This window comes from Mustela nigripes, chromosome X (genome assembly GCF_022355385.1).
Source record: "Mustela nigripes isolate SB6536 chromosome X, MUSNIG.SB6536, whole genome shotgun sequence".
Lineage (NCBI taxonomy): Eukaryota > Metazoa > Chordata > Mammalia > Carnivora > Mustelidae > Mustela > Mustela nigripes.
This window is the reverse complement of record NC_081575.1, coordinates 72,806,635-72,827,824: the sequence shown is the minus strand read 5'-3', so window position 1 is coordinate 72,827,824 and position 21,190 is coordinate 72,806,635. Positions and strand designations below refer to the sequence as shown.

General features: G+C 39.1%; 1 protein-coding gene across 1 annotated transcript in view; it reads left to right on the top strand.

Moving 5' to 3' along the window:
• The window catches only part of HEPH (hephaestin), a 133,643-nt gene that overhangs the window by 65,550 nt on the left and 46,903 nt on the right, over positions 1-21,190 (top strand). Inside the window, exons 5-7 of the mRNA XM_059385240.1 lie at positions 13,847-14,060; positions 16,359-16,498; positions 17,362-17,493. Coding sequence (XP_059241223.1) covers positions 13,847-14,060; positions 16,359-16,498; positions 17,362-17,493 — 486 coding nt within the window. The remainder of the gene's footprint in view (positions 1-13,846; positions 14,061-16,358; positions 16,499-17,361; positions 17,494-21,190) is intronic.

The following is a 21,190-nucleotide window of genomic DNA, read 5'->3' as shown; positions in this document are numbered from 1 at the left end:
TTACAGTTTTCTTATGTAATTGGCTGCTCCCATATTGGGGGCATAGATATTTACAATTGTTAGATCATCTTGGTGGATAGTCCCTTTAAGAATGATGTAGTGTCCTTCAGTATCTCTGACTACAGTCTTTAAAATCTAATGTATTTGATATGAGAATCGCTACCTCAGCCTTCTTTTGAGGCCCATTGGCATGAAAGATGATTCTCCATCCCTTCACTTTCAATCTGGGTGTATCTTTAGGTTAAAAATTGGTCTCTTGTACACAACATATGGATGGGTCCTGTTGTTTTATCCAGTCTGCAACCCTGTTCCATTTTATGGGCGCATTTAGGCCATTCACATTGAGGGTGATTATTGATAGATACGTTTTTATTGACATAGTGTTACCTTTGAAGTTTTTCTGTAGATTGTCTCTATATTTCTGTTCAATGCTATTCTTGGGCTTTTTCCTCTTTTATAGAACCTCCCTTAATATTTCCTGCAGTATAGACTTGGTGGATGCATAGTCTTTTAAGCCTTGCCAGTCTTGGAAACTCTTTATCTCTCCATCCATTTTGAATGTCAGTCTTGCTGGATAAAGTATTCTTGGCTGCATGTTCTTCTCATTCAGTGCCCTGAATATATCTTGCCAGCCCTTTCTGGCTTGCCAGATCTCTGTGGACAGGTCTGACGTTATTCTCATGGGCTTTCCTCTGTACATAAGGATCTTCTTTGTCCTAGCTGCTTTCAAGAGGTTCTGCCTACAATCATAATTCTTCATTCTTACTATTAGGTGCCTCGAGGACTTTTGAGAATCTGTAATCTTGGGGGGAATCCTTTCGGCCTCTAGTACATGAACACTGGTTCCATTCACGAGATTCGGAAAATTTTCATGAAGAACTTGTTCCACTCTATCTTCTAGACTCTTTCTTTCTCCTCCCCTTCAGGGATTCCAATAATTCTGATGTTGGAACATTTCATGGCATTATTTATTTCCCTGAATCTGTTTTCGTGGCTTCTAAGCTGTTTGCTCCAGGATTCCTCCTGATCCTTTCTTTCTATCTGTTTGTCCTCCAGATCACTACTTCTATCTTCTGTCTCAGTTACTCTAGCATTGAGGGAATTTAGATTAGATTGGAACTAATTGAGAGCATTGTGAAGCTCATCCCTGGTAGCTTTCAGCTCTTCCCTAATATTGAAAACATGATCTCTGGTCGTTTTCAGTTCAGCCCTAATCAATTCCGTTTTGTCACTCATGGCTTTCTCCAACCTAGCTATTGTTAGCCTGAATTCTCTTTATGACATATTGTCTATGTTGATAGCTGTTAACTCTGTTGCAGAAGGTCCATCTCTGTATTTTTCTTCTGTTGGGCATTCCTCCTCCTAGTCATTTAGGTGAGAGATGGCTGAACGGGTGTAGCTGTGGTGCAGTCAAGGTGCACCCTGGAACACTTCTGAGCAACCAGGGTTCCCCACCCAAATGAGAAGAAAAAGAAAAGGAACAGAAAAAAAGAGAGAGGGAGAGAGACAGGAACGAAAGTTGAGATAAAAAGAGATGGTTGAGCCCAAATGGGCCCTAAGGTAAGATTTATAAAGTATATAAACAAAACCAGGTAAACAAAAGGACTGATAAAAGTATATAACAAGAGAAAAAATTATATATATGCAAATATAGGAAGAACCTCATCAAAAAGAACCCCGAGTGTAAGATTGATATACTATCAGGACAAATACAAAAACACAGAAATACTGGTGGAAGAAAAAGATGGTAGAGTAGTTTAAATTCTCAGTGTGGGTGAGGAAGGTTGTTTTGATTCTTCTTGGATGTATCTTGATATCTTTGTTAATGGACTCAACTTTCCTAAGATAAAGGGGGATTAGGATTTGGTTTACCTATAGGGGTGGCATTGATTGGGGAAAGGGGATTACCTTGAAGTTTAACTCTATATGAATATTAGAAAATAAAAATTAAAAAAAGGAATAAACTAGACTAAATTAAATGCTTCTGTTGGCTGAGGAGGCTCCCAGGCCCTCACTGGAGCCCGGCGCCACGTGCTCTCAGGCATGCTGGTGGTTCAGGGACCAAGACCTGGTTTCTCTGCCGCACTCTCTTGGGCTCTGCGCCAGAGGTGGCTGTCCTGGGTCTGGGGACTTAAGCCCCTGACCCTAACACCCCGATTCCTGCAATTTCCCCCCGCTGATCCTTTGCTCTTTTTGAGTGCTTTCTACCAGACTCCAGAGTTAATGCTGGTCCCCAGATGCAGGGCACTCTCATATTGGGATATTACTTTCCAGTGGGTCGCCTCTGTTGGCTCCCTCCCCCTTTTGTTTATCTTCTGATATCAGTCCTACTATCCCACTCCGCTTTACCTGTCCACTGGCGTCTTCTGCTCCGGTAGAGATCCAGACGCGTATAATTCTGATCTCAGGCTGATTTTGTGGGTGATCAGAGTTCTTTGGAGGGTAATCAGCTCACTTTAGGGTACAGGTTGAAAGGGCGCCTCCTCCTACTTCCCTGCCATCTTGTCTCCCCCCTCTGGAGGGGTGTTTTTTTTTTTTTTTCTTTTTCCTCCCCTTGGTGCTTTTGGTGGTTCTTCTGAGGTTAAGAGGAAAGCAAACTGCACCTGGACCTCCATCTCAGAAAGAAGCCTCAGACTGTTTTCCTCTAGGTGCTCCAGAGCACATAAACTCCCCCTCTGCCACCTCCCACCAGCAAAGCATGACCCCAACCACAGTCTCAGGGGTCTCAGGAGCTCCCACTTATACCCTAGTACTACCAAAACCACAAGAAGTACTAGTCCAGGGAGCTGGCTTCCAGCGGCTGCCTCTTCTGTGGCTGTCTGGGCAGGTCCAGACCACCAGAGAGTTCCCAACCAAAGACAGCATGCTGAGGTTTTCACCCTGGCCTGGGCTTGGAGTGTTCAGACTCTCGCTGGCCCTAGAGAGCACCAGCTAGTGCCTGCATGGACTTCTCTCAGGGGAGGGTGTGGAGCAACTCAGACCCCTGTTGCACAGCATGTGTGCAAAGTGCAAAAGGCTGTGGTTCTAGAGAGCACCAGCTGGCATCCACACTAGACTCTCTCACGTGTGCTGTCACCCAGATGCTCTCAGTGCTTGTGGCTCAGGGACCAAGGCCTGGCTCCTTCATGGCACTCTCTCTGGCACAGTGCCAGTGGTGGCTGTCCTGGGCCCGTGGGCTTAAGCCCCTGTCCCTAACTGCCCAATGCCACCAATTTCCCCTTAAGATATTTTGCTCTTTTTTTGAGTGCTTTTAACCAGACTCCGAGTTAATGCTGGTCCCCAATCACACGGCACTCTCATATTGGGGTATTACTTTCCAATGGGTCGCTTCTGGTAGTTCCATCCCCCTTTTGTTTATCTTCCAATATCAGTCCAATGTTCCCACTCTGCTTTAACCTGTCCGCTGGTGTCTTCTCTCCCCATAGAGTTCCAGAAATGTATAATTCTAATCTCAGGCTAATTTCATGGGTGATCAGAGTTCTTTGGTAGATAATCCGCTCACTTTAGGGGACCAGTTGAAACAGTGCCTCCTCCTTCTCCTCCATCTTGCCCCCTACCCCTGAGTAGAGTGTTTCTTTAGATTCCATCTATGTCTAACATTTTACCATGTAAAAGTTATTTGGGTAAATACACATATGTAATTAAGCAGCTTTGCAGATGACTTAAAAACCTTACCAGGAGTATTCAGCACTTTGTGTACTGGATGCTTACAGTTATGTTTAAAAAATTGGAAACAAAAATGACCAGAAAAGAATGCAGCAAAGTGTCAAGAATGTTTGAGTCCTGTGGGTTTATTGGGTTTATTGGTGGCTTTTTATCCTCCTTTTGCTTTGTTTTAAATTTTAGTAAGTTTATATTACACTTAATAGAAATGAACGATTGTATTTAAAAATATTATCTTAGGTACCTCAGGTCTTCCAATAGAACTAATGACACTAGAATTTTAATAGTAAAATTCGCAGATACAAAGCTAGGGCTTGTAATGTCTTATTTTCCATCAAATTCATGTTAGAGTTCTCAACACCAAAGAGAAAAAAAAATATTTATAATTGCCCTAGTCCTTCAGCATCTATTTCCTTTCTTTTTTTTTTTTTTAATATTGTGTTATGTTAGTTACCACAAAATAATCACTGGTTTTTGATGCAGTGTTCCAAGATTCATTGTTTATGCACCACACCCAGTGCTCTATGCAATACATGCCCACCACCAGGCTCACCCATCCCCCCATCCCCCTCCCTTCTAAAACCCTCAGTTTGTTTCTCAGAGTTCACTGTCTCTTATGGTTTTTCTCCCCCTCTGATTTCCCCCAATTCACTTTCCTTTTATTCTCCTAATGTCCTCCACATTATTTATTATGTTCCACAAGTAAGTGAAACCATATGATAAATGATGTTCTTTGCTTGGCCTATTTCACTTAGAATAATCTCCTCCAGTCCCATCCTTATTGATGCAAAAGTTAGGTATTCATTCTTTCTGATGGCTGAGTAATATTCCATTGTATATCTGGACAACATTTTCTTTATCTATTCACCTGTTGAAGGGCATCTTGGCTCTTTCCACACTTTGGCTATTGTGGACGTTGTTGCTATGAACATAGGGGTACATATAGCCCTTCTTTTCACTTCATCTGTATCTTTAGGGGTAAATACCCAGTAGTACAATTGCCAGGTCATAGGGTAGCTCTATTTTAAATTTTAAAATTTTTTATTTATTTATTTTTTATTTATTTTCAGCATAACAGTATCCATTGTTTTTGTACCACACCCAGTACTCCATGCAATCCCACCACCATACATACCCACTGCCATCCACACCCACCACCTGGTTCCCCCAATATCCCACCAACCCCACCACTTAAAACCCCTCAGATTGTTGAAGAGAGTCCATAGTCTCTCATGGTTCACCTCCCCTTCCAATTTCCCCCAACTCCCTTCTCCTAACTCCCCATGTACACCATGCTATTTGTTATGCTCCACAAATAAGTGAAACCATATGATAATTGGCTCTCTCTGCTTGACTTATTTCACTCAGCATAACCTCCTCCAGTCCCATCCATGTGGATACAAAAGTTGGGTATTCATCCTTTCTGATGGAGGTATAATGCTCCATAGTGTATATGGACCATATCTTCCTTATGCATTCGTCTGTTGAAGGCCATCTTGGTTCTTTCAACGGTTTGGCAACCGTGGCGATTGCTGCTATAAACATTGGGGTACAGATGGCACTTCTTTTCACTACATCTGTATCTTTGAAGTAAATACCCAGGAGTGCAATTGCAGGGTCATAGGGAAGTTCTAATTTTATTTTCTTGAGGAATATCCACACTGTTCTCCAAAGAGGCTGCACCAACTTGCATTCCCACCAAAAGTGCAAGAGGGTTCCCCTTTCTCCACATCCCTTCCAACACATGTTGTTTCCTGTCTTGCGAATTTTGGCCCTTCTAACTGGTGTAAGGTGATATCTCAATGTGGTTTTAATTTGAATCTCCCTGATGGCTAGTGATGATGAACAAAGATCCTACCAAAAAGACCAATAACACTGATGAATATGGATGCAAAGATTCTCAACAAGATCCTAGCAAACAGGATCCAACAGCACATTAAAAATATTATCCACCATGACCAAGTGGGATTCATTCCTGGGCTACAAGGATGGTTCAACATTCGCAAATCAATCAATGTGATAGAACAAATTAATAAGAGAAGAGAGAAGAACCACATGGTCCTCTCAATTGATGCAGAAAAAGCATTTGACAAAATCCAGCATCTGTTACTGATTAAAACGTTTCAAAGTATAGGGATAGAGGGAATATTCCTGAACTTCATCAAATCTATCTATGAAAGACCCACAGCAAATATCCTCAATGGGAAAAAGCTTGCCGCGTTCCCTTTGAGATCAGAAACACGACAAGGATTCCCACTCTCTTGTTCACCATAGTATTAGAAGTCCTAGCAACAGCAATCATACAACAAAGAGAAATAAAAGGTATCCAAACTGGCAATAAAGAAGTCAAACTCTCTCTATTCGCAGATGACATGATTCTTTATATGGAAAACCCAAAAGACTTCACCCACAAACTACTATAACTCATACAGCAATTCAGTAACGTGGCAGGATACAAAGTCAATGTACAGAAATCAGTGACTTTCTTATACACTAACAATGAAAATACAGAAAGGGAAATTAGAGAATTAATTCCATTTACTAGAGCACCAAGAACCATAAGTTACCTGGGAATAAACCTAACCAAAGGGGTAAAGGATCTGTATTCGAGGAACTACAGAACACTCATGAAAGAAATTGAAAAAGACACAAAAAGATGGAAGACCATTCCATGCTCTTGGATCAGAAGAATAAACATTGTTAAAATGTCTATACTGCCTAGAGTAATCTATACTTTTAATGCCATTCCAATCAAAATTCCACCAGAATTCTTCAAAGAGCTGGAGCAAATAATCCAAAAATTTGTATGGAATCAGAAGAGACCCTGAATCGCTAAGGAAATGCTGAAAAAATAAAATAAAACAGGGGCATCACGTTACCTGATTTCAAGCTTTACTAAAAGCTGTGATTACCAAGACAGCATGGTACTGGCATAGAAACAGACACATAGACCAGTGGAACATAGTAGAGAGCCCAGATATGGACCCTCAACTCTATGGTCAAATAATCTTTGACAAAACAGGAAAAGATATACAGTGGAAAAAAGACAGTCTCTTCAATAAATGGTGCTGGGAAAACTTGAGAGCTATATGTAGAAGAATGAAACTCGACCATTCTCTTACACCATACACAAAGATAAACTCAAATTGGATAAAAGACCTCAACGTGAGACAGGAGTTCATCAGAATCCTAGAGGAGAACATAAGCAGTAATCTCTTCGATATCAGCCACAGCAACTTCTTTCAAGATATGTCTCCAAAGGCAAAGGAAACAAAACCAAAATAAACTTCTGGGACTTCATCAAAATCAAAACCTTCTGCACAGCAAAGGAAACAGTCAATAAAATAAAGAGGCAACCCACGGAATGGGAGAAGATATTTTCAAATGACAGTACAGACAAAATGTTGATATCCAGGATCTATAAAGAACTCCTCAATCTCAACACACACAAAACAAATAATCATATCAAAAAATGGGCAGAAGATATGGACAGACACTTCTCCAATGAAGACATACAAATGGCTATCAGACACATGAAAAAATGTTCATCTCTTTTAAGTTTTCCAAAGTGTCTGCAACAATTTGCATTCCCACCAACATTGTAAGAGAGTTCCCCTTTCTCCACATCCTCTCCAACGTATGTTGTTTAGTGTCTTGTTAATTTTGGCCATTCTAATTGGTATAAGGTGGCCTTTCTTTTCATTACATCTGTATCTTTGGTATAAATACCCAGTAGTGCTATTGCAGGGTCATTGGGTAGCTTTTTTAAAAAATATTTTGAGGAACCTCTGCAATGTTTTCCAAAGAGGCTGCACCAACTTTCATTAGCATCAAAGTGTAAGAGGGATCCCCGAGCTCCACATCTTCTCCAACATTTGTTGTTTCCTGCCTTGGAAACAAACTTTGTCATTCTATCTGGTGCAAGGTAGTATCTCAATGTGGTTTGATTTTAATTTTCCTGATGGCTAATGATGATTTACCATTTTTCATGTGTCTGTTAGACATGTGTATGTCTTCTTTGGAGAGGAAGGCACATGTTCATGTCTTCTGCCCATTTTTTGACATGATTATCTGGTGTCTGGGTGTTGGGTTTGAGAAGTTCTTTATAGATCTTGGATTTCAGCCCTTTGTCTATAGTGTCAATTGTGAAAAGACCCCAAAACACCAAGTAAATTTTGGAAAAGAAAAACAGTTCTGGGGGCATCACGTTGCCTGATTTCAAGCTTGATTACAAACTGTGATCACCAAGACAGCATGGTACTGGCACAGAAACAGACACAAAGACCAATGGATCGGAGTAGAGAGCTCAGATATGAGTCGTCAACTCTATGCTCAAATAATTTTTGACAAAGCAATAAAAAATATCCAGTGGAAAAAAGACAGTTTCTTCAAAAAATGATGCTGTGAAAATTGGACAGCTATGTAGAGAACAATCAAACTTGGTCATTCTCTTACACCATACACAAGGATAAATTCTAAATGAATGAATGACCTCAATGTGTGGCAGGAATCCATCAAAATCCTGGAGGAAAACATAGGCACTAACTTCTTCGACATTGGCCATAGAAACTTCTTTCAAGACATGTCTCCAAAGGCTAAGGAAACAAAAGTGAAAATGAACTTTGGGGACTTTGTCAAGATCAAAAATCTTCTCCACAGCAAAGGAAACAAGTCAACAAAACAAAGAGGCAACCTACAGAATAGAAGGAGATATTCAGAAATGACCCTACAGTCTAAGAGTTGAAATCCAAGATTGATAAAAGACCTTTCCTTTCTTTCACTATTGGAGCTTTCTTTATGCATTATTCCCCTCTTCCCCACACCCTTTAAAATTTTTTCTTTCACTGCTCCTTTTTCCTCCCCTCTCTCATTTTTTCCTCTTCCTCTCTCATAATCTTTTCTTTTTCTTATCTCTTTTTTCCTCTCATTTCTTATTTCTGATCATTATTTCCTTCCTTCCTTCTATTTTATCTCCATCTTACTTTTTGTCTTTTCTTCATTTTCATTTTCTTCTTCCAGTCTTCCATCTTCTTTCTAGTCTTCCTTCTTTTCTTTTTCTCTTTTCCTTCCTTCCCCTCACTTTTCTTCTTTTTCCCCTTTTATTTCTTCCTTTGATTTTTCCCTCTTTTTTGGCTTTCCTTTTTCTCCATTTCCCTCTTTATTTCTTTCTTTGTCTCTATTTCTCTCTTTTTAATTTTTTCCCTTTCCCCTGTTTTATTTTTTCTTTTGCTTCACTCTGTATCTTTTCTTTCCTCCTCTGTCTTCCTCTGTTTTTCCTTCCTTTTTATTCCTATTTTTTTGTTTTTCCTTTATTTTACAATAACATTTTCACAAAACATAATAAATATCCATTTTCTTCCACTTATTGATCTAGATACTAAGGATGTGAGGATTAACTAGGCACCTCACAGTTAGTGTGAAAGGGATATGATATGATCTTTCCAGGAGCTATAGTAACACACACAAAACTATAACAAACTCTGCTTGACTTGTGTAGTAAAGCTTTCCTAGAGAATCAGGCACTCATACTGATCATTTGAGGGAGTAAACTGTCATCAGACACAGATAGGGGATGGGTGGTGAAGAAATGTTATTGTAGGCAGTGATTTGGAAGCAGCATCTGCCCAAAGAAGATAGCAATATTATAGTTAGTAGGAAGCTTATAGACAGACTTGGAATCAGCATCTTCTTGAAGAAGTTATACAAACGTATTTTATTAAGTGACCCTCAACTCAAGGTGGTATGCTAAAAGTTGTTTGGAAATGTGTGAAGATACTTTTAGTTGTCACAGTTATTGGGGTATGGAGGAGATGATACTATTATTTAGATAGTGGGATTCAGAAATGATAAAACTTTCATCAATATTTAAGGCACTCATAAACAGTAAAGAATAATCCCAAGCAAAATGCTAACAGCAGCCCTGTGGAGGAATAATGAGAAATAAGTCTTAAGAGGAGAAAACTAGGAAGCTGTTTCAAGATCTGATGAGAGCCTGCCAATGGGTGGAAACAATAAGGATGGACAGAAGGGGTAGAGTTAAGGAATATTTGAGAAAGAAATTATGTAACTTTGATGAGAGGCTGAGCAAGAAAAAGATGCCTGAAGTTTCCAGCTTGCATACTATGTATATAGTGGCAACCATTAACCAAATGAGCAAGTACAGAAACAGGGAAGGATAGTAAGGTTTGGGTAGCAAGTATTCATTTTAGGGCATGCCAACTTTTAACTTCCTGGTGAGGTTCAGGTGGTGTGGCTTTCACAGTTGGTAGTTATGGGTAGAAATGTAGAGGTTGGAGAAGAAGTCCAGGCTAGTGGTTTTGAGTGTTCTCATAGTTCGAGTCCACAAGACGTGATGTTATAGGAAAGAAAACTTAAAGCAGAAATCAATATTTAGGAGGTAAAAGGGAGAAGAGAAGCCAAAATAAGGAAACAGAAAAAGAATTTGTCAAAAAGTTAGGAGGAAACACAGATTCCAAAAACAGAAGAATATTTAAAGAGTAGCTTGGATAATAATGTTCATATGAGAAAATTTAGAGGATGTGCTAGCTATTCCAAAGGCTCACAACTTCCCAGAATGTCTTCTTTTTGTTCTCATCCCCGACAGCTTTCATTGGGCTTTCTTCTCCATACCAATCACTGAGCTCGAGTTTTGGGCCACATATGCAACCACTCATTTGCACACACATGCATTCACTCAAAGCATATTTATTGCACACCTTCTATGTGTTAAGACTGGGGAAGAAGGATGAAAAAACAGAATGATTCTTACTCTCTGGGAAGATCCACAATAAACGTCAAAACACATACATAAAGCAATAAGATAATTTTAGATTGTGATATATATCATTAAGTTAATAAAATATAGTGTTGTGATAAAATTATAGGGCATTACTTTAGAGAAGATGTTCATGGAAGGCCTCTCGAAGAATGTGATATTTACACTGAGACCTAAATAATGAAGAGGAAGGAGTGATATAAAGATTTCTAAGAAGAATATTTAAAACAGAGGGACAAGGACATGCCAATGTCCAAAGGTGGAAAAAAGAATGGCCTTTCAAGGGTGAGAGTGAAAGATCAGTAGGGTTGTATTGTAGTAAGCTAAGAAAAAGATTAACATGAAATAGGTTGGTGAGATTCATATTATGTGGTGTCTTATAGACCGTAGTTAGGAGCTTGGTTTGCATTCTGAGTATGAATGAAGTATTTGAAACAAGGGAGCAATGTGCTCTGGATCATATTTGTTCAAGAGGGCCTCGAATCCTGTGTGAGGAATGGTTGAAGAGAGAAGGGGAAGAAGCAGAGAAGAAAGTTGGGAGGCTGTTGAAGTTTCCATGTGAGAGACAATGGTGGTTTTGACTAGGGGAGACAGTGAAAATGGAAGGATAATTTGGGAGGAAAAGCCAATAGTATTTACTGATGGAATAGATGTGGAAGGGTAGGATAAATAGAAGAGTGGAAGTAGTTGTGGAAAGAAAGAGTAGATTCTTTCAAGAAGTCTATAAACTAGTGGAAAAAAAAAACCGTTTTGTGAAGAAAGGAGCACTTAGTGTTTAATCATGTGGTTTAGATGTAAAGAGTGTCGAGTAAAGAGGCCAAGAATGAAGAGGTTGGTGTGAGCCAGAATAGCCATGGAGAGGTTTCTGGAAGAGAGGAAACATGAATTTGATCTTGGAGAATGAGTGAGGTCTTATAAGTATTTGTGGGAATGATGGGCAGGTGCATTTCAGAAAGGGAGCAAAAACATGAGTGAAAATTCCAAGATAGAAATGAGATATGTGATAAGGGAATTCAGGAACAAATTTAGTTGGATCACTGGTTGAATTTGGGACTGAGCCATAGTTTGGAGCTAGCTCATGGAGGCCTTTAAAAGCCAGGGGAAATAAGTTTGTAGTGATGGGATAGGCAGTGGGCAGAAAATGAAGGAATGATGAAAATAAATGTTCTAAGAAAGTCAGGTTCTCCTGATCAACACTCTGTGAGCCTTAATGTCCTTGACATAAAAACCCAGGGCTTGATATCAGCTCTAGGCAGCTCTACAACAGTGATTTTTAAAACATATATCCAAATATTTTATTGTAAAAACTGAGGGAAAGTTATTCCAAAGCCCTCTCATATAATAGAATATTATATCAGCCATCAGAAAGGATGAATGCCCAACTTTTGCATCAACATGGATGGGACTGGAGGAGATTATGCTGAGTGAAATAAATCAAGCAGAGAAAGTAAATTATCACATGGTTTCACTTGCTTTTGGAACATAAGGAATAACATGGCAGACAGTAGGAAAAGGAAAGGGAAAGTGAATTGGAGGAATTTGGAAGGGGAAGATGAACTATGAGAGAACTATGACAGCTGATGATCACAAACCTCTGAGAAACAGGTTTTTAGAGGGGAAGGGGTTGGGGGATGGGTAAGCCTGGTGGTGGGTATTAAGGAGGGCACATATTGCATGGAGCACTGGGTGTGGTACATAAACAATGAATATTGGCACACCCGGGTGAGGGGGAAGTCCTCTGATATAAGCATCCCAGTAGTCAAGAAGGTTTTGTTGTTTTGTTTTGTTTTTGTTTTTAATGGGCCAATGAATATTTTTGAATAATAATTATTGTAGGTTTATTTACTTATTAATAGCTTCATATATTAACTTTTACTATGCAATACGCTAAGTAACATATGCATATTATTTTATTTCATTCTAAAACAACCCAGTGAGATAAGTAAAATAGTTGATCCCCATTGTACCATGAGGGAACTGAAACATACAGAGGCTTAAAAATTACTTCAAGATTAAATAGCTAACAAGTGTCAGGGTTGGGTGACCAACTATCCCAGTTTGCTCAGAACTGAGCAATTTCCACAGGGATATGGAACTTCCAGTGATAAGCCTGAGAAAGCCATCCTTGTGGCAGAGTTTAATTTTAAACCTAAGGAGTGCAGCATTGGAGCCAGAGGTGTTAACATCTGTGCTCACTGCTCTCCATAATGTTATAATATTCTTTTATCCAAAGCATAGAAGAAACTTATCTGAAACTACCTACACCCTTTTATTTTTTTACTTTTTTTAAAAATTTATTTTTTATTTTCAGCATAACAGTATTCATTATTTTTGCACCACACCCAGTGCTCCATGCAATCCGTGCCCTCCATAATACCCACCACCTGGTACCCCAACCTCCCACCCCCTGCCCCTTCAAAACCCTCAGATTGTTTTTCAGAGTCCATATTCTCTCATGGTTCACCTCCCCTTCCAATTTCCCCCAACTCCCTTCTCCTCTCTATCTCCCCATGTCCTCCATGCTATTTGTTATGCTCCACAAATAAGTGAAATCATATGATAATTGACTTTCTCTGCTTGACTTACTTCACTCAGCATAATCCCTTCCAGTACCATCCATGTTGCTACAAAAGTTGGGTCTTTGTCCTTTCTGATGGAGGCATAATACTCCATAGTGTATATGGACCACATCTTCCTTATCCATTTGTCCGTTGAAGGGCATCTTGGTTCTTTCCACAAAAAAAATATTTGTTTTTAAATTTCTTTTCAGTGCTCCAGAATTCTTTGTTTATGCACCACACCCAGTGCTCTGTGCAATACGTGCCCTCCACAATACCCACCTCTAGGCTCACCCAACCTCCCACCCCCTTCAGTTAGTTCGTCAGAGCCCACAGCCTCTCATGGTTCAACTCTCCCTCCAATTTCCCCAAATTCCCTTCTCCTTTCCATCTCCCCATGTCCTCTGTGTTATTCCTTATGCTCCACAAATAAGCAAACCCTATGTTAACTCACTCTCTCTGCCTGACTCAGAAAAATCTCGTCCAGTCCCATCCATGTTGATACAAAAGTTGGGTATTCATCTTTTATGATGGAGGCATAGTACTCCATAGTATATATGGACCACATCTTCTTTATCCATTTGTCCATTGAAGGGCATCTTGGTTTTTTCCACAGTTTGGCGACTGGGGCCATTGATGCTATGAACATTGGAGTACAGATGGCCCTTCTTTTCACTACATCTGTATCTTTGGGGTAAATAGCCAGTAATTCAATTGCAGGATCACAGGGAAGATATATTTTTAATAAAACTACCCGCACTCTACCGTATGCCTAGAAAGAGGCAGAAAATCCCCCAGGGACTACACAGGTATATTCACATTCAGGTTTTTCCCTCTGTTTCTTCCTTAGGGATGTTTGAAATTTATTGCCAGGCAGGCAGCCATAGAGAATCGGGGATGAAAGCAGTCTATAATGTCTCCCAGTGTCCTGTTCATCAAACTAATGATCACCAACGGTACCAGGCTGCAAGAATCTACTACATCATGGCAGAAGAGGTGGAGTGGGACTATTGTCCTGACAGGAGCTGGGAACTGGAATGGCACAATCAGTCTGAGGAGGAAAGGTAAGGTTTCAGAAAATAAGAGATCACACTTTTAGAGACTCTGGACCATTTTACAGATAAAGAAGATACTGAAGTACCAAGAAAAGGAAACAGTTATCTAAAGTAACCTAATAAGATACCAGCAAATCTGGAACATGTACTAAGATGTTGATAAGCTGGAACTCAGTGCTTCTTCTATAGTACTATACCGATGGGTCTGAAGTAAAAGACTTTGCCCATATCTTCCTGCTCTTGATCTTTTACTCTTTTCCTTTAGTTTCTTATAGTGCCTACAACATAATTTAAATATTATAGAGGTCTTACTCAAAGGACTGAACACCCCAAGCTTACCTGTCACTTGACAAAATGTCACTAAGGTACAGCGAAGATGCACAGCAGAAAAATTCCAACATAGAGTAGTGTGAGTAGAATTTTATTTCTTAATAGTATAAATATAAGCAGCCCATGGCCAGTAGGTAAACTAGTCACCCATAATACTTTCTTTTTTCTCTGAAACAAAGATGTCTATATTACTTATAGTCCTTTCCAGCAATCATACAAGGGTGAAAGCAGTCCAGGGCAAGCAGCAGTATCTGTAAGGTAATGACCTAAAAGTTGTATACATCACTTTCTTTCAAAATCCATTATTCTGAACTTACTAATGTGGCCATACCTAGCTGCAAGAAAGTCTGGGACTTGGAGAGGTTGGAGGATTGGGAAAAATAAATGAAGTGGAGTAGGATATACAAGCTTCCAGTAATGCAATAAATAAGTCACAGAATAAAGGCACATCATAAGTAATTTAGCCAATGATTTTGTAATAGAGATGTACTGAGGCAAATGGTAGCTATAGTTGTGAATATGGCGCTAATGTATATATTTATCCAATCATTGTGTTGTACATATGAAGCTAATGCAACTTTGTATGTCAACTGTACTAAAAAATAAAGCCTGGAAAATGCAATCTGTCATCCATGGTTAACTGGTCATGAATTCAGCTAAAATCTAGGTGATTCTACTGCTAAAAAGGAAGGAGAGGAGAACAGAAACTGAAGTATAGTTTAGCAATTTCCACTATAATTATTTTTGGTGCCCTCACAACTCTTTAGCAATTCCTGTCTTCTTTGTCAGTTGCTGTTTGTTAAAGTGTTGAGGGTAGTGGGGGGAAGGGAGGGGAAAAAAGTGAAACAGGATGGGACCAGGGAGGGAGAAAAACCATAAGAGACCCTTAATCTCAGGAAACAAACTAAGGATTACTGGGGTGTGGGGTGGGAGTGATAAGGTGGTTGGGTTGTGGAATCAGGGAGGGTATGTGCTATGGTGAGTGCTGTGAATTGTGTAAGACTGATGATTCACAGACCTGTACCCCCTGAAGCAAATAATACATTACATGTTAACAAAATAGAATAAAATAAATAAACAAATAAAATCTTCTTGCTAACTTGTTCTGAAACATAGAGAAAGTGACTTTTCTTACCTGGTACTTAGTTTGCATATCTTTAAAGTGATGTGGTATATGATGAATTATTGAACTCTACCTCTGAAACTAAGGATGTGCAATATGTTGGCTAATTGAATTTAAATAAATCAATAAATCAATAAAGTGAAACCTGGTGATTCACAGACCTGTACCCCTGGGGATAAAAATATATGTTTATAAAAAATAAAAAATTAATAATAAAAAAAGTGAAAGAACTTGATTAGAAGGAAATAAGGAAGAAGCAGCAGAGTTGTATCCAAGTTCTAGCTCCCTTTCTATCTGATGGTATCAATGAAGATAAGTTCTGTCACTTCTGGACTACTGGTTCTACTTCTACCTATCTCATTATTCTACTGGAAATCTCAAATGATTAAAAAAGTACGGTTATTTGTAAACAGGAAAGCATCCCATAAGGGGGAATCTGTAAAATTCCATTTACTCCTTAACTCTTCCTATTCCTTGCTCTCCAGCAGCAGCAGCAGTTAATGCTCTCCTTCCATCCTATAACTTGTCTGTTTGTCAAAATAATTCCAACTGAGACATCCAACGGAGATGAGAGCTAAAACCCAGAGCTTCTGATTCTTTTTCCATTGTTCTTGTCATAGAAATTATATTACAGATTATAATCTAGATTATGATAAATAAGGAAACATATACAGGTATTTAGATCTGGTATCTTTATTGCAGTTATAGAGCCAATGCGGGAAATCTGACATTAGAAAGAATATGTCTTCTCTTTCTTCTGTCTGTGATATGATGTTGGGTGTGACTTAGCTTTCTCATACCTGAAAATAAGGGGTCAAGGCCAGGTGCTAATACCACTCTTTGGATTCCTCTAGTTATGGTCACATCTTTCTGAGTAACCAGAATGGGCTCCTGGGTTCCAGATACAAGAAAGCTGTATTCAGAGAATACACTGATGGTACATTCAAGATCCCTCGGCCACGGACTGGATCAGAGGAACACTTGGGAATATTAGGTAAGTTAGCTCCTCCTAGGATCTATAGGTTTATGATGCTCCTAGTAAGGCTACGTCATATCAGGAAGGCCTCTTTATTTCTTTCTATTAGTTTCTCCTTATGGTAAATGGAACAGTAGTCATAATTTTAAAATCAGCCATAAAAATAAGCAATCAAAGTGGAGAGATTTATGAATTCTATGCAACATGAGCCATATTTTTCCAGTAATATCCCTAGGGATCTCTGACAGTTATACATGTTTTAAAAATACTAAAGGCAAGGGAAGTTAAGAATATCAAAGAGTAAGAAAAATGATGTACAGGGAATCAGTATTATCCTTGCTCCCCAGTTTAATTATTAATTAAGGGCCAGTTAGTTTCTTCATTCTTGCCCTCACATAGAAGAAAGCTATTGGCCCTTGAAGGGACCCAACAGTGTTTGTTTGTTTGTTTGTTTGTTTACTCTGTGCCAAACTCTTAGTCCTTACTGATAGTGATTCCATAGAGTCCTAATTATCTAGATCCTGATGAAATTACATAGATGATAGATAGGTGATGATAGATAGATAGAGAAAGATGATAGATAGATAGATAGATAATAGAAAATAGAAAATAGATAATAGATAGAAATTTGGTCTGGGAAAGTAGAGATAAGTAGAGGCACAGTCTTCTTATTGAAGTACCCTCATCCTGTAGGTGCCATTGTCTGTGTAAGGGCTTCTGAACTAAAAAAAATAAAAATGAACCAATTGTGATTTTAATTCTAATGACTGAAACACCTAATTCTAGGGAGCCCCATATGTATGTCCTTTTCTTCAATGCCTTTAGTATCCCTGTTACCACTACTCTACTAATGTGACTTTCTCTTCTTTTGCATATATTAGGTCCACTTCTGAAAGGAGAGGTTGGTGATATCTTAACTGTGGTGTTCAAGAATAACGCCAGCCGTCCCTACTCTGTTCATGCCCATGGAGTGCTAGAATCTAGTACTGGATGGCCACTGGCTGCTGCACCTGGTGAGTGGGAACACATAGTTGAAGGGGAAAAGGTCGTGTAGAACCTCTGCTTCAGGCCCTTGGCTTGATCTTTTTTTTTTTTTTATTGCTCTTTGAGAACTTAAATAAGAATATTAACCAGGGCACACAACCTTAATTTATCTCTGTGAGGTATTAATTTTTTATCTCAGAACAGGGTACATATCTTAGGTCTTTAGTTTAGCCAGACATCCTTAATACTGGTCACACATGAAGCCTTGTACTGAACTTAAGCCTGGATGTAGACTGAGAATGTAACCTTCTCTAGATCTGAAGTTAACCTTGGCTATAGTCTGTTTCTAATCATGGCTAGATAGTGACCTGTCCCAGACCACAAACTGATCCTTAACCTCAGTCATTGAGAAGGTTATTATCTTCTTATTATAGATTAAATTTTAAACCTGGTCATATACTAAGTTCTTAATACTAAAATGTAGGGTGGACATGTTCTTGACTGAATTGTCTTCTACACATTTATTCATTGAATAAATGCTTACTGGTAGCCTAGTTGGTAAAGAGACAATTTTAGAAATTATGAATGCAGTTGGAAATAATACATGTTCCTACTTTAAAAATAGGTTATTATGAGACAAGTAAAGTTGTAATTGTAATACAGTGTCTTTTGTGTTAATGAGTGTTTTTAAATTTTGCCAGAAAAGTATAACAAAGGGTACCTAAGAGGACAGCTAAGATGGTAGCATAGTAGGAGGACCCAAGGCCCCTCTTGTCCCTTGAACAAAACTAGATAATTATTGGATCATTCTGAATACCTAAGAAATCAGCCTGAGTATAGACAGAACAAATTCCAAAAATAGAGGGAGAGAAAAGACCACACTGAAGAAGGCAAGAAGTACAGAGGTACAGTTTAGGGGAGATATGGATCATGCATTCTGCAGAGAGGAAGGAACCCTGGTCACAGAGAGAGGCATATGAGAGTAGAGCACACAAGGTAGTGCAAAAGGAGAATTCACCCCAAAGTCATTGGCTGGAGAAATGAGAGCAGCTGATTATCATGAGCTTTTGAAACAAACAGGGCTTGGAGACTGGAGTTTTAAAGGTCAGCAGGCACCTAAGACATGCAGGAGGGAGATTGCTTGCTCTTCTAGGAGCATGTCTGTGGGAGGTGGTATTGACAAGGATGTCTCTTGGGGAAAAAGAGCCAGTGGATGCCATAGCCCTCCCTTGATCCTTCATATAGGCATGAAGCCACCTGTCAAGGGCACCTTGGTCCAACACACACTGCCTGGCTTGCTTGTGCCACGCTGTATGCCTTGAATAAGCCTGCATCAGTCCCAGAACAGCAAGAGCCTTCCAAGAAGACCAGTGTGGGCCCCCACCCACATACCATGTTCCAAAAGTTTGAAGTTTTAAAATTCAGCATACTTGGCAGGCCTAGAGTCTGGAAAGCACTGAGATGCTCCTAGAGAGAAGGCAGGAAAACAACCCAGAAGCAGACAGCATGAAAAGAACAGACAGTGATCCAAAAAAAAAATACTTGGATGTGCAGCTGAGATTATTTGCTCTTCTGGAAGTGATTTCCTGAAAGCAGCAAACAAGGAAACCCCCCTGCTGGGAGAAAGGAACTGCCTGTTGCCATTGCCCCACCCTCCATATAAGCACAGAACCACGTGCACTAGTGTATGCACAATGCACAACACTGTCACTGACTGCCTAACCTGCTTATTCCAAGTCCCACAAATATGTACTCTACCAGTACTGCCTTTCTTGTTCCAACTTGACTAACTCCCAGTGGAGTTAGTCATCCATACTATGTCTCCTAAACATATATTTTTGTAAAGCTCCAATTCTAGTGGAAAAAACATAATGTCTCATTCATCAAGTAGACCAGTATAAACCTAGATAAAATTCATCACATTCAGGCCAAGGTCCAAATGATGTCATATACAGACAAGAAAAGCCTTTAGAGAAGACTGGCCTGAAGAATAGAGCAGCCAAAACACAGCAGCAGAGTGTACACAACACACACCAGAGACACTCCCTGAAGTGTCAAGTCCTAGACACTATATGACCTCTTCTTTATAAGGTCATTACTCTCAGGAATAGGGAACACAACAGAATTTCTAACACACAGAAGATAGTGACTTAGACAAAATGCCAAAATGGAGTAATTAATCCCAAATGAAACAAGATAGGGTCATAGGCAGAGATCTAATCAAAGCATATATGGACATGCCTGATGGAGAATTTAGAGCAAAAATCTTAAGGATACTCCCTGGATTTGATAAAAGAATAGAAGACTTCAGAGAGGCTCTTGATGTAAAGATAAAAGAGTTAAAAAAATAATCAGTCAGAAATGAAAAACATAATAACAGATTTGAAACAGACTGATTGTAATGAACACAAGGATAGAAGAAGCAGAGGAAAAATGAGTATTATTGAAGAGAAAAAAATGAAAAATGATGAAGCTAAACAAAGGAGATAAAGAAGAATTGTGGAACATGAGATTAGACTTACAATCAGTGACATCATCAAACAACATTTATATCATAAAAATCCCAGAAGAGAGAGGAAAGAGGGTAGAAAATTTATTTGAGGAAATGATAGCTAAAAGCTTTCCTACTCTGGAGAAGGAGACAGACATCCAAATCTAAGAAGCACAAAAAAACTCCCATTAAAATCAACAAAAGTAAGCCAATACCAAAACACATTGTAATAAAAATATAGTGTTACACAAAATTGTCCTAACAGTAGAAAGACAGTGGAAGTACCCAACTTAAAAGGGAAGATCCATCTAAGCTACAGACCTCCCCAGAGAAACTGTGGTGAATGGGGAAAAAATATATGCAGCCAAGAATACTCTATACAGCAATATTATCATTCAGTATAGAAGGAGAGATAAAGAGTTTTCCAGACAAATAAAAAAAGAAAGGAGGCTGTGACCACTAAATCAGCCCTGCAAGAAATATTAAAGGGGGCCCTTTGGGCAGAGGGAGAAAAGACCACAAGTGACAAGAAAATAAATGAACACAGAAAATATACAGAAAAAAAGTGACAAAAGAAGTAATAAAATGGCGACAAAAACATACTTATCAATAATGACTCTGAATGTGAATGGACTGAACTCTCTTTCAAAAGTCATAGGGTGTCTGAATGGATAAAAAAAAAAACAAAGAAAACAAAAACAAGACCCATATATATGCTGCCTACACTCATTTTAGACCTAAAGACATCTGTAAATTGAAAAGGAGGGAATGGAGAAACATTTACCATACAAATGGACATCAAAAGAAAGTTGGAGGAGTGATACTTAGACAACTAGGCTTTATTTATTCTTTTTAATTTTTTTAAAAAAATTTATTAACATATAATGTACTATTATCCCCAGGGGTACAGGTCTGTGAATTGCCAGGTTTACACACTTCACAGCACTCACCATAGAACATACTCTCCCCAATGTCCATAACCCCACCACCCTCTCTCTCCCCCCTCCACCCAGCAACCCTAAGTTTGTTTTGTGACATTAAGAGTCTTTTATGGTTTGTCTTCTTCCTGATACCATCTTGTTTCATTTATTCTTTCCCAATCCCCCAAAACCCCAACGTTGCATCTCCACTTCCTCATATCAGGGATACCATATAGTTGCCTTTCTCCGATTGACTTATTTCATTAAGCATAATACCCTCTAGTTCCATCCACATCATTGCAAATGGCAAGATTT